This window comes from Danio rerio, chromosome 7, assembly GCF_052040795.2.
Source record: "Danio rerio strain M-AB ecotype USA chromosome 7, GRCz13ab, whole genome shotgun sequence".
NCBI lineage: Eukaryota > Metazoa > Chordata > Actinopteri > Cypriniformes > Danionidae > Danio > Danio rerio.
The window spans coordinates 49713406-49728150 of record NC_141027.1 but is presented as its reverse complement, the minus strand read 5'-3'; the positions used below and the strand labels follow the sequence as shown (position 1 = coordinate 49728150).

The following is a 14745-nucleotide window of genomic DNA, read 5'->3' as shown; positions in this document are numbered from 1 at the left end:
GATTGAAGAAGAAAACCTGCATTCATTGACTTCCACAATAGAAAAAAAACAATAATATGAAAGTCAATGGTTACAGGTTTCCATCTTTTTTTTAAGTATTTTATTTTGTCTTTAAAGAAAATAATTAAACCTTTAAACGTTTGGAACAAGTAAAGGATGAGCAAATGATGACATAATTATCATTTTTGGGTGAACTTTCCATTTAAGGAGTGTCAAAACAGCTTGACAAAAGAATTTACAAACCTCTGTAGAAGACAACTCTGTGTTTGTCGAAGCATTTAGCTCATTGGGGTACTGAAAGAGAGAAGCAAAGATAAAGAAAATTTTACATTTATTTACTAACTGTTTAAGGTTTTGCATTACAAACTATGCCCTCATAAACCATGAAGAAACACACAGATTTAATAAAACAATAGTCTACTGCTAAGTCACATCCAATAGAAATACTTGGTCCTCATAAACCATGACTAAACACACAGGACTGCTACACTGAATTTAGCAGAAATAGGAAACTGTTATTTTAGCACTTAAAAGGATGGTTCATCCAAAAATGAAAATGTACTTACTATTAATATACCCCAAAGCATTCCAACCCTTTATGGGTTTATTTCTTCTGATAAACAACAAAACAAGATATTTTGATGGAAGAAGAAAACCTGCAATCATTGACTTCCATAATAGAAAACACAAAAAATATGGAAGTCAATGGTTACAGGTTTCCATCTTTTTTCAAAGTATCTTCTTTTGTGTTTAACAGAAAAAATAAACCCATAAAGATTTAAAACAACTAAAGGGTGAGCAAATGATGACACAATTGTACTTTTGGGTGAACTATCCCTTTACTATGCCCTCATAAACCCTGAAGAAACATGTTATAATAGTCTACTGCTAGCACTATGTAAACCATTGTAAACCTACACATACTGTGTCCTCATAAACCATGAAGAAACACACAGATTTAATAAAACAACAACCTACTGCTAAGTCACATCCAATAGACATACTTGGTCCTCATAAACCATGACTAAACACACAGGACTGCTAAACTGCATTTAGTAAAAATAGGAAACTGTTATTTTAGCACTTAAAGTGATGGTTCACCCAAAAATGAACATTTACTTACTATGAATTTAGCCTCAAGTGTTCCAAACCTTTATGGGTTTATTTCTTTTAATAAAAAACAAAAACAAGATATTTTGATGGAAGAAAACAACCTGCAATCATTGACTTCCACAATAGAAAACACAAATGATATGGAAATCAATGGTTACAGGTTTCCATTTTTTAAGTGTTTTATTTTGTCTTTAACAGAAGAATTAAACCTATAAAGCTTTGGAACAAGTAAAGGTAGAGCAAATTATGACGAAATTGAACTGTTTGGGTGAACTATCCCTTAAAGGAGATTTAATAAAACAATAGTCTACTGCTAAGTCTCATCCAATAGACATACTTGGTCCTTGTAAACCATGACTTAACACACAGGACTGCTACATTGTATTTAGCTAAAATAGGAAACTGTAATTTTAGCATTTAAAGGGATGATTCATCCAAAAATGAACATTTACTCACTATTAGTTTACCCTCAAGTGTTCCAAACCTTTATGGGTTTATTTCTTCTGTTAAACACAAAAGATACTTTGAAAACCTGTAACCATTGACTTTCATATTATTTGTTTTTTCTATTATGGAAGTCAATGGTTACAGGTTTACATCTTTTTTTAAGTATTTTCTTTTGTCTTTAACAGAAGAATTAAACCCATATGGTTTAAAACAAGTAAAGGATGAGCAAATTATGACACAATTGCCATTTTTGGGTGTACTATCCCTTTAACGAGTGTCAAAATAGCTTGACAAAAGAATTAACAAACCTCTGTAGAAGACAGCTCTGTTTGTGTTTGTCAACGTGACGAGCTCATTGAGATACTGAAAGAAAAAAGCACAGAAAGATTAAGAAGACATGTCATTGGCTTACTGGAAGCTTTAAGTCTCGCAAAACCAATCATGTCCTCATAAACCATGACAAAACACACAGGACTGCTACACTGCATTTAGTAGAAATAAGAAACTGTCCTTTTAGCACTTAAAGGGGTTGTTCACCCAAAAATTAACATTTACTTACTATGAATTTACCCTTGAATGTTCCAAACTTTTATGTGTTTATTTCTTCTGATAAACAACAAAAACAAGATATTTTGATGGAAGAAGAAAATCTGCAATCATTGACTTCCACCATAGAAAACACAAATAATATGAAAGTCAATGGTTACAGGTATTTCATTTTGTCTTTAACAAAATAATTAAACCTATAAACATTTGGAACAAGTAAAGGGTGAGCAAATTATGACACAATTGTCGTTTTTGGGTGAACTATCCCTCTAAGGAGTGTCAAAATAGCTTGACAAAAGAATTAACAAACCTCTGTAGAAGACAACTCTGTGTTTGTCGAAGCATTTAGCTCATTGGGGTACTGAAAGAGAGAAGCAAAGATAAAGAAAATTTTACATTCGTTTACTAACTGTTTTAATTTTTGCATTACAAACTATGCCCTCATAAACCATGAAGAAACACACAGATTTAATAAAACAATAGTCTACTGCTAAGTCACATCCAATAGACATACTTGGTCCTCATAAACCATGACTAAACACACAGGACGGCTAAACTGCATTTAGCAGAAATAGGAAACTTATTTTAGCACTTAAAAGGATGGTTCATCCAAAAATGAAAATGTACTTACTATTAATATACCCCAAAGCATTCCAACCCTTTATGGGTTTATTTCTTCTGATAAACAACAAAACAAGGTATTTTGATGGAAGAAGAAAACCTGCAATCATTGACTTCCATAATAGAAAACACAAAAAATATGGAAGTCAATGGTTACAGGTTTCCATCTTTTTTCAAAGTATCTTTTTTTGTGTTTAACAGAAAAAATAAACCCATAAAGATTTAAAACAACTAAAGGGTGAGCAAATGATGACACAATTGTACTTTTGGGTGAACTATCCCTTTACTATGCCCTCATAAACCATGAAGAAACATGTTATAATAGTCTACTGCTAGCACTATGTAAACCATTGTAAACCTACACATACTGTGTCCTCATATACCATGAAGAAACACACAGAATTAATAAAACAATAGCCTGCTGGTAAGTCACATCCAATAGACATACTTGGTCCTCATAAACCATGACTAAACACACAGGACTGCTAAACTGCATTTAGTAAAAATAGGAAACTGTTATTTTAGCACTTAAAGTGATGGTTCACCCAAAAATGAACATTTCCTTACTATGAATTTACCCTCAAGTGTTCCAAACCTTTATGGGTTTATTTCTTCTGATAAAAAACAAAAACAAGATATTTTGATTGAAGAAGAAAACCTGCATTCATTGACTTCCACAATAGAAAACACCAATGATATGGAAGTCAATGGTTACAGGTTTCCATACTTTTTTAAGTATTTTATTTTGTCTTTAACAGAAGAATTAAACCTATAAACGTTTGGAACAAGTAAAGGGTGAGCAAATGATGACACAATTGTCATTTTTAGGTGAACTAGCCCTTTAAGGAGTGTCAAAATAGCTTGACAAAATAATTAACAAACCTCTGTAGAAAACAACTCTGTGTTTGTCAAAGCGACTGGCTTATGGATGTGCTGAAAGAGAGAAGCAAAGAAAGATGAAGAAAACATGACATTCGCTTACTGAAAGCTTTAAGTCTCACAAAACCAATCATGTCCTCATAAACCATGAAGAAACACACACGTTATGAAATAAGTCTACTGGTAACATTGTAAACCTACACATACTGTGTCCTCATAAACCATGAAGAAACACACAGATTTAATAAAACAATATCCTACTGCTAAGTCACATTCAATAGACATACTTGGTCCTCGTAAACCATGACTAAACACACAGGACTGCTAAACTGCATTTAGTAAAAATAGGAAACTGTCATTTTAACACTCAAAGAGATTGATCACCCAAAAATGAACATCTACTCACTATTAATTTACCCTCAAGTGTTCCAAACCTTTATGTGTTTATTTTTTCAACAAACTAGATATTTTGATAGAAGAAGAAAAGCTGCAATCAATGACTTCCATAATAGAAAACAAAAATAATATGAAAGTCAATGGTTAGAGGTATCCATCTTTTTTAAAGTATCTTATTTGTTTTGTCAAACAGAAAAAAGAAACCCATAAAGGTTTGAAACAGTTGAGGCTAAATTAATGGTGAGTAAATGTTAATTTTTGGGTGAATCATCCCTTTAAGTGCTAAAATAACAGTTTCCTATTTCTGCTAAATGCAGTGTAGCAGTCCTGTGTGTTTAGTCATGGTTTATGAGGACCAAGTATGTCTATTGGATGTGACTTAGCAGTAGAATGTTTTTTAATTAAATATGTGTGTTTCTTCATGGTTTATGAGGACACAGTATGTGTAGTTTTACAATGTTAGCAGTAGACTGTTGTTTTATAACGTGTGTTTCTTCATGGTTTATGAGGACATGATTGGTTTCAAGTACCAAAATAGCTTGACAAAACAATTACAAAAACCTCTGTAGAAGACAAGTCTTTGTGTTTGTCAAAGTGACGGGCTCATATAGGTACTAAAAGAGAGAAGCAAAGAAAGATGAAGAAAACTACTGAATGCTTTAGGTCTTGCATAACCAATCATGTCCTCATAAACCATGAAGAAACACAGATTTAATGAAAAAATAGCCTATTGCTAAGTCACATCCAATAGACATACTTGGTTCTTATAAACCATGACTAAACACACAGGACTGCTACACTGCATTTAGCAGAGATAGGAAACTGTTATTTTAGCACTTAAAGGGATGGTTATCCAAAAATTAACATTTACTCTATTTACTCTTTTGTGTTAAACACAAAAGATACTTTGAAAACTAATGAATATTGACTTTCATATTATTTGTGTTTTCTACTATGGAAGTCTATGGTTACAGGTTTACATCTTTTTTTTAAAAGTACTTTCTTTTGTCTTTAACAGAAGAAATAACCCAAAATGGTTTGAAACAAGTAAAATGTAAGCAAATAATGACACATTTGTACTGTTTGGGTGAACTATCCATTTAGGGAGTGTCAAAATAGCATTACAAAAGAATTAACAAACCTCTGTAGAAGACAACTCTGTTTGTGTTTGTCAAAGTAACGGACTCATGAAGGTACTGAAAGAGAGAAGCAGAGATATAGAAAATTTACCATTCGTTTACTTACTGTTTTAAGTTTTGCATAACAAACCATGCCCTCTTAAACCATAAAGAAACACACATTGTAATAGTCTACTGTTAGCACTATGTAAAACTTCACATACTGTGTCCTCATAAACCATGAAGAAACATGCAGTTTTCATAAAACAACATCCTACTGCTAAGTCACATTAAATAGACATACTGTGTCCTCATAAACCATGACTAAACACACAGGACCGCTACACTGCATTTAGCTGAAAAAGGAAACTGTAATTTTTGCATTTAAATGGATGGTTCACTCAAAAATGAACATTTACTCACTATTAATTTACCCTCAAGTGTTCCAAACTTTTATGTGCTTATTTCTTCTGATAAACAACGAAAACAAGATATTTTGATGGAAGAAGAAAACCTGCAATCATTGACTTCCATAATAGAAAACACAAATAATATGAAAGTCAATAGTTACAGGTTTCCATCTTCTTTTGTGTTTAACAGAAAATTAAACCCATAAAGATTTAAAACAAGCAAAGGGTGAGCAAATGATGACACAATTGTACTTTTGGGTGAACTATCCCTTTAAGGAGTGTCAAAATAGCATTACAAAAGAATTAACAAACCTCTGTAGAAGACAGCTCTGTTTGTGTTTGACAAAGTGACTGGCTCATGGAGGTACTGAAAGAGAGAAGCAAAGAAAGATGAAGAAAACATGACATTCGCTTACTGAAAGCTTTAAGTCTCACAAAACCAATCATGTCCTCATAAGCCATGAAGAAACACACACGTTATAAAACAATAGTCTACTGCTAACATTGTAAACCTACACATACTGTGTCCTCATAAACCATGACTAAACACACAGGATTGCTACACTGCATTTAGTCAAATTAAGAAACTGTCATTTTAGCACTTAAAGGGATGGTTCACCCAAAAATGAACATTTACTTACTATGAATTACAGGTTTACATCTTTTTAAAAGTATTTTGTTTTGTCTTTAACAGAACAAATAAAGAAACAAGTTAAGGGTAGGCAAATGAGGAAACAATTGTACTGTTGGGTGAACTATCCCTTTAAGGTGTGTCAAAATAACATGACAAAAGAATAAACAAACCTCTGTAGAAGACAACTCTGTGTTGGTCAAAGTGACGGGCTCCGGAAGTACTGAAAAAGAGAAGCAAAGATAAAGATTTTTTTAACATTGTTAAATTACTTTAAGTCACGCATAACAAATCATCTACTGTCTACTGCTAGCACTATGTCAACCTACACATACTGTGTCCTCATAAACCATGAGTAAATACACAGATTTAATAAAACAACAACCTACTGCTAAGTTACATTTAATAGACATACTTGGTCCTCATAAACCATGACTGAACACACAGGACTGCTACATTGCATTTAGCAGAAATAGGAAACTGTCATTTAGCACTTAAAAGGATGGTTCACCTAAAAATTAACATTTACTCACCATTAATTTACCCTTAAGTGTTCCAAACCTTTAAGGGTTTATATCTTTTGTTAAAAACAAAACATACTTTGAAAAACGATGGAAACCTGTAACCATTGACTTTCATATTACTTGTTTTTTACTACTATGGAAGTCAATGGTTAAAGGTTTCTATCTTATTTCAAAGTATCTTATTTGTTTTGTTAAACAGAAAAAAGAAAACCATAAAGGTTTGGAACACTTGAGGGTAAACTAATAGTGAGTAAATGTTCATTTTTGGGTAAAACTATCCTTTCCAGAAGTATCAAAATACCTTGACAAAAGAATTAACAAACCTCTGTAGAAGAAAACTCTGTGTTTGTCAAAGCGACTGGCTTATGGAGGTGCTGAAAGAGAAAAGTAAAGAAAGATGAAGAAAACATGACATTCGCTTACTGAAAGCTTTAGGTCTCGCATAACCAATCATGTCCTCATAAACCATGAAGAAACACACACGTTATAAAACAATAGTCTACTGCTAACATTGCATTCTACATACAGTGTCCTCATAAACCATGAGTAAACACACAGATTTATTAAAACAATATCCTACTGCTAAGTCACATCCAATAGAAATACTTGGTCCTCATAAACCATGACAAAACACACAGGACTGCTACATTGCATTTAGCAGAAATATGAAACTGTTATTTTAGCATTTAAAGTGATGATTCACCCAAAAATGAACATTTACTCACTAACAATTGACCATCAAGTGTTCCAAACCTTTACGTGTTTATTTTTTCTGATAAAAAACAAAAACAAGACATTTGGTGGAAGAAAATCTGCAATCATTGACTTCCATGGTAGAAAACAAAAAAAGATTGAAACCTGTAATCATTCACTTCCATATTATTTGTAAGTATTTTCTTTTGTCTTTAACAGAATAAATAACCCCAAAAAGGTTTGAGACAATTAAAGGGTGAGCAAATGATGACACAATTGTACTTTTTGGGAGAACTATCCCTTTAAAAAGTGTCAAAATAGTTTGACAAAATAATTAACAAACCTCTGTAAAAGACAACTCTGTGTTTGTCAAAGTGACGGGCTCATAGAGGTACTGAAAGAGAGAAGCAAAGATAAAGAAAATGTAACATTTGTTTTCTAACTGTTTGAAGTCTCGCATAACAAAAAATGCCCTCATAAACCATGAAGAAACACATGTTATAATAGTCTACTGCTAGCACCATGTAAACCTACACATACTGTGTCCTCATAAACCATGAGTAAACACACAGATTTATTAAAACAATATCCTACTGCTAAGTCACATCTAATAGACATACTTGGTCCTCATAAACCATGACTAAACACACAGGACTGCTAAACTGCATTTAGCAGAAATAGGGAACTGTCATTTTAGCACTTAAAGGGATGATTCACACAAAAATGAACATTTACTCACTTTTAATTTACCCTCAAGTGTTCCAAACCTTTAAGAGTTTCTTTTTTCTGTTAAACACAAAAGAAGATACTTTGAAAAACGGTGGAAACCTGTAACCATTGACTTTCATATTATTTGTGTTTTCTATCATGTAAGTCAATGGTTACATGTTTCCATCTTTTTTCAAAGTATCTCATTTGTTTTATTAAACAGAAAAAAAGAAACCCATAAAGGTTTGAAACACTTGAGGGTAAATTAATAGTGAGTAAATGTTTATTTTTGGGTGAACCATGCCTTTAAGGAGTGTCAAATTAGCTTGACAAAAGAATTAACAAACCTCTGTAGAAAACAACTCTGTTTGTGTTTGTCAAAGCGACGGGCTCATGGAGGTACTGAAAGAGAGAAGCAAAGAAAGATGAAGAAAACATGACATTCACTTACTGAAAGCTTTAAGTCTCGCATAACAAACCATGTCCTCATAAACCATGAATAAACAGATTTAACAAAACAATAGCCTACTGTTAAGTCACATTCAGTAGACATACTTGGTCCCCATAAACCATGAGCAAACACACAGATATTAAAACAATAGCCTATTGCTAGGTCAGCAATCTTGACATTGTTTCTCTTGATATCTCAATATTGTAAGCTATAAAAAAAAGCTTTAAATATTATTAATATTAGTTATTTCTCAAATGTGGTAAAAACAATATTATTATAATGTGTAGGCCTAGTAATGGTTAAATTGCTCAATTTTGCATAGATCTGGCATGTTAAACTTTAAATTGGTCTTTAATGCACAGGACAGAGATGACATCAGAATACAAATTCAAAATTCTGAAGATGAGTGTTAGATGTATGCTTGCACTCTCTTATAATCCACATGCAAATAGATTATTTTCACTGGTATAATCAGGCATTTGTCATCATCAGATTTCAACTTGCATTATTTTCATTATTTAACAACAGTAGTTTATACTGCCACTGTGTAAACGTTTAATCTTACGCATAATACTCACCGTGTGAATAGAGGCTAATCTAAAGAAAAAAATTTGAATTGTTATATTGCGATTCTCAATATAATAATGTATCACTACACCCATATTAAATGTATTATTATATAAAAATAACTGCACAGATACAGGAACAATAAGAAAATATCTCTTCAGATCAACATTTAGAAGACAATTACATAGACAAACCTCTTTGAAGCTCACTCTGTTCAGAATTCAAAGATAATGGCTCATGAAGAGACTGAAAAACATAATCAAAACACAGAAAATAAAGCTAAAACAACTCAAGTGTGTGCTAAACAGACATTATTAAACATTATATTTAATACTACATACAGTTCAAAATATGCCAATTTTTAAAATAAAATCCAATATACCCTACCTTTGCTTTTTCATGTTTGTTACAGGAGAGGTCAACTCCTCCACATGACACACTCTAAAATTACAATTGTATGTTGTGATATCGTGCAGAACAATGTTTTAAAATTAAACACAAGGTACTTTTTTTATACAAGATTAAAATTGTAACTCTGCCAAATAAAAACAGTTCTGTCAACACATGAACACTGACTCCACAGAGTATGCGTCACAAACTCTTCTGGACAAACAGTGAAAACTGATACAGAAGAAACTAAATCATTGAAAAAAATCATTATGTTGGTTTAATAGTGCACAAAAAGTACACTGTACAGGCAACTGGCCCAAAACAATTATATAATACTTTACTATTTGATAGTGTCAGGCCCGGATTAAGAACTCAAGAGGTCTGTATTAAAAAAAATAAGAATAGAATACATTTTTTTCAAAACGAATCTATAATATATTGCCCACATTTTTTTTTTTAATTATATATATATATATATATATATATATATATATATATATATATATATATATAGTCTACAAAGATTTAACTTATTTTTTAAGCATTTAAAATTTATTAATAAAATTTGTGAAAATTGATAGTATAAGTACACTTGTTCAAGTTAACTGAAGCAGTACTAAAATATATATTTTAAAAGGTATTTACTACTATTCTCCACTGTGCTTTGCGAGAGAGCTTACTGAACAGCACATGTTCGATGACATAAGAGTGCCCCGGCCCGAATGCAATGTGAGTGCAGGCCGTAGGGGGAGACGGAAGCGGGGAAAAGCATGCTTCAGCCTGGTTCATGGCAACTGTATAGTGCAAGTACGCCCTCAGACACACAATGAATCCAGTCTGCACTGCCATTGGCATCCTCCGCCTGGTTAATGCTAGCTTGCACATAACATTACCATAACGTCTTCTATACCCTCATTCTCCTCATCATGGGTCTGTTTGAAGGAGTGAATACATGAAACATGCCTCAATAAAGATGCACCCTCTCCTCTTTTTCTCTTGTGATTGCCAAATCCACTTGTCCACTCATTTTGATCTACGGCAAATACTACACAACAGTCCGCTCAATTCAGTGCAGGTTATTTCAAAACTTACATGCACTTCACCAATTAGAGCATGCTGTTTAGTTAAAAAGTAAAGAAGGAAAGGAAAAAATCTGCTTGCTTTTTATACATGGTGACATTTTCTGACAATTTAAATACAATGATAATAATAATATATGATATTGACTATTTGCTAAGAGGAAATGCCTAGTTTCTAAAAAAAAATGTTTTTAAAGAGAGGGAGGCACCCTTTATTAAGGCATTGGCAACCAATTAAATGCTCTTCAAACAGAGCCATGAGGTAGGAGAATATGGGTCAAGTAGCGCTAGTTGTGGCAAATGATAATCGACAGGCTAATCAGGGTTTGGGAAAGGGCGACTAATAGTGGTGTAACGGATCCAAAATCTGCAGTTCGGATCACTCTACGTTTTTTGAGTTATGGATCGGACCATTTTTTGGATCAGCAAAAAAGGGAGGAGACAATTTGCTTTCCATTTATACAAAAATGTTACTGCATAAAACATTGCTTTTAACAAACAGAAAATAGAACCTGTAATTTTAATAAAAAATTAAAATCAGGAAATAAAATAAAAAAGTATTCAATATGAAATATGATCTTTGCTACTGTTGCTGATAATGCAAAATATATAGAAATCTTGTACAACATATATTTATCTTCAATTAATGATTCAACAATTCACACACAAAACTTCATGTTTCATTATACTGTAGGTGTATTATATTTGAAAACCTATTCAATGACATAATTTTGATGTTTGTTTGTCGCCATCTGTTGGTTACACAATGTAGTTGCTTTCACCAGCATCTTGTTTCATTAAACAGTGATTTTATTCTTACCATAATGAATGCATTAATGCAGGCTAAACAAACAGTGACAAAAAACACCAAAAGCCAAAAGCATTTAGGTAGGTCCCACAATGTCATCGTTATATTTTACAGGGAAGCCAAAATGCTTTCATTCATGCAATTTGAATGACACGTGAGGCGATCTCTCTGCGATTGTTATAACTGTTGGATTAACCTACAAGTTCAAAAAAAGTTATTAATCTACGGGTTACGCACATTCTGAACCGTGGGTTGTGATCCGTATCGATCACGGATCAACAGTGATCCGTTACACCCCTAGTGACTAACGTCACAAAAAAATAAATAAAAATGAATTCTATTAAGATGTTGCTAACATTTGAAAATAACTTTATTATATATTTAAAATAACTCTTTAGAGAAATAAGATAAACATCATCAAAACACACGAGGCACTTGTGACTTTATTTAACATTTGCATTATTTTAATTTTTTTTTAAATGTTTCCTAAAAATAAATGTATTTCCCATCTGATATGCAATGGGGAGAAAAAAAAACAAGAATAAGTTCAGCAGACGGTATATTAGAACTCGAGTTGATGATCAATCGCGTCAAAACATGTTGCTATGTGCATTACAAGCTACACCACTGGCGCTATTTAGTTATGTTGTCTCTGTCGGTCAGACATCACTTGTCTGACAAAATTTGTGTAAAAATTTGTGTAAAGAATTTGTGGCTTATTCCATCAATGTGTGTTATTAGCCATTGGTTAATCAGGCCCTGGATAGTGTACAATCTTTAATAGTTTTAACTTTTCACTAATATGGAAATCATTAATATTAGCATTTTTTAGACTCTTAAATTAAACATTAACATTTTAAAGTGTGGTTTTCAATTAGGACATTTCTTTTTATTATTATGATTATTATTTAAATGTTATTTGTTGACATTTATATTGTCATGTCATCAAATCATCATTCATGACTTAATTTTTTGTGTTAAATTAAACTCCTTTTTGCATCTTAACATTTTATACACTATGCTTATAATGAAACATTAACTGGGGACTACCTGCAGTAAGAAAAAACATGTACAAAACTTTGGTACCTTTGATGTCACTGATGTACCTCCACATAAGCATGTCTTTATCCTTCCCCAACCTCACATGATGAGCAGCATCTTTCAAATGATTTAATCCTCTGCTTTGACTCTTACCACCATTCATTCACTGTTAAAATATTATATAAGGTTAAACTTCACAGTTTATAATATCAATACAATACCACATATGCAAAGCAGTATTAATATATGTGACGTAGTGCAAAATTCTCTAAAGAAGACCAAAACAGAACAAAATAGTGATATAGTTATCAAATTTCATAATACAGTTATCACATTTCAAACCATTTAACAAAATATAAGTTAGTAGTGCACTATTTTGACAATTTGATCAAATAAAGTTATTTAACTAGGGTAAGTTAACCTCTTTTCATAATAAAAGTTCATTTATTCAAATGTACAGTTTAACTTAACACAAGTTTATCACAAAAAACATTAGAAAAAATAAAACCACACATTTACATTACTAAATTCAAACATTTTGTTCAATCATGCTTAATAATTCAAGTTTAGTAAATTGTTTCTACGTCATATTTATGTTTAATATACCTTGTTACCATGTTATTTATACCATATTCGAATGGTCATTGCTTCTCACATAAAAGTATGTGTAGAAAAAAAATCACAAAGTACATAGTGCATCTTTCATAACGTTACATCTCATGGAATCAGACGGCGAATTGTTTATCGCGGAGGAGTGAGCTCTGCCCGGTTCTGGGTTAAATCGACACCGGCGCTTCCGAGCCAGATACAGGCCGAGCGCGTGCTATTATTAGCAAATACACATTTTGAAGAACTACGTCTGATGCTGCCATTACAAACACCTATTTCTAACGTTTATTTGTTCTCATCTTCTGTTCCCAGTCACTAATTATTATTGTCTAAAACAGTACGCGCCGGATATAAATATATAAATAAACTTGCTATTTTGAATAGCAAGTGGAATAATACAGTACATATAATAATAAATAATGTACAAAGTATTAAAAACAAATGACTTACTTGTTTGATGTGAGTTTCACTGCTTGAAGCGCGACTGTCACGTCCACAGTCTGAGGGACGTTTTCCCGCGATTGAATGTATGGCGCGAAATTGTGTAAGATTTGGCGCGAGTGTGTATAGAAGTGCAGTACCAAGTTCCGCCTACAGAGGCGCTGTTCAAAGATCACACATACACATCATGGTTTACAAGACCATATTTGTAAAGGTCATAAAAAGCACACCAAGTGTAATAATAACAAAATAACAATGTGAACTTTTGAAATAAGTCTTATAATTATCATTTAGGTCATTGTAATGAATAATCATCATTTAAACCATTTTTAATATCAACTTATTCAACACACACACACACACATACACACACACACACAATTTAGCCTACCCAATTCACATGAACTGCATGTCTTTGTACTGTGGGGAAACCCACGCGAACGCAGGGAGAACATGCAAACTCCACACAGAAATGCCAACTGACCAAGCCGAGGCTCGAACCAGCGACCTTCTTGCTGTACGGAGACAGCTCTACCTACTGCGCCACTTCGTTGCCAAAAGCTAAATATTAGGCCTTAAACTACTGTGTTGTCGGTCCTAAATCCTTTTCTAACAGGTCTTAGTTTTCCTTTGTTCATGCACAGCTACTCAATCCTGCCATTAACAGCCATAATGACCAATAATCCATTCACTTTTTATAGTATTTATTTAATGCTGAGGATAATAACCTGACCTATATTTTTCATTAATAAATTATCATTATTGTAGACTAAAATAATTGGCAAATATGTTTTGTTTTATTCTTGGTACAGGTAATAGGGTTTGTAAATGGATATATTTAAAATTAATTTCAAAAACCGATAATAATAATAATAATAATAATAATATTAAATTGATAATTTTTTGATAAGGCAAGTGAAAATATTTCCTAACTGGAATATTCAAAAAAAAAACATCCTTAACATTTAGCCCTGCTAAAATGTAATTCATAATGATCTTAAAATGTGTTCAATTTAACATGGTGAAACCTGCAGAAACCCAGCTAACCTTACCCAAATCACAATAGCAGAACACTAAAATTACAACTGTTATCTTTTAAATATTTGATGTTGATCGAAACCGTTGTCCTAAACTGTTGAATTGCAATTTTGAAGAGACTTTTCTTTCAGATTTTTTTTTCCTTCAACTGTTGATCACAGTAGTTCATGCTATCTGCACTGAGGAAAATGATTAGTTGACTTCACTTAAAGTGAGCAAACTTGTTGCTTTTAAA

General features: G+C 32.4%; 1 protein-coding gene across 16 annotated transcripts in view; it reads right to left on the bottom strand.

Annotated features, from left to right (window-relative positions):
• The window catches only part of LOC147836103 (uncharacterized), a 31036-nt gene extending 17488 nt beyond the window's left edge, over positions 1 to 13548 (bottom strand). For 6 of the 16 annotated variants that reach the window (XR_015496186.1, XR_015496181.1, XR_015496182.1 and 3 more), the window contains exons 1-14: positions 13482 to 13548; positions 12468 to 12588; positions 9492 to 9545; positions 9299 to 9350; positions 8434 to 8488; positions 7722 to 7772; positions 7009 to 7059; positions 6335 to 6384; positions 5843 to 5897; positions 5144 to 5198; positions 3610 to 3660; positions 2417 to 2467; positions 1869 to 1923; positions 244 to 294 (exon numbers count right to left, since the gene is read on the bottom strand). Coding sequence is in view for 1 of the 16 variants with exons in the window: in XM_087261854.1 (XP_087117980.1) it covers positions 244 to 294; positions 2417 to 2467; positions 5843 to 5890 (150 nt within the window). In the remaining 15 variants the exon portion in view is untranslated. Of the gene's footprint in view, positions 1 to 243; positions 295 to 1868; positions 1924 to 2416; positions 2468 to 3609; positions 3661 to 5143; positions 5199 to 5842; positions 5898 to 6334; positions 6385 to 7008; positions 7060 to 7721; positions 7773 to 8433; positions 8567 to 9288; positions 9351 to 9491; positions 9546 to 12467; positions 12589 to 13481 lie in introns of those variants that run through there. The other 10 variants (XR_015496189.1, XR_015496187.1, XR_015496190.1 and 7 more) reach the window with 5 other exon arrangements.
• Positions 13549 to 14745: the final 1197 nt, after the last annotated feature.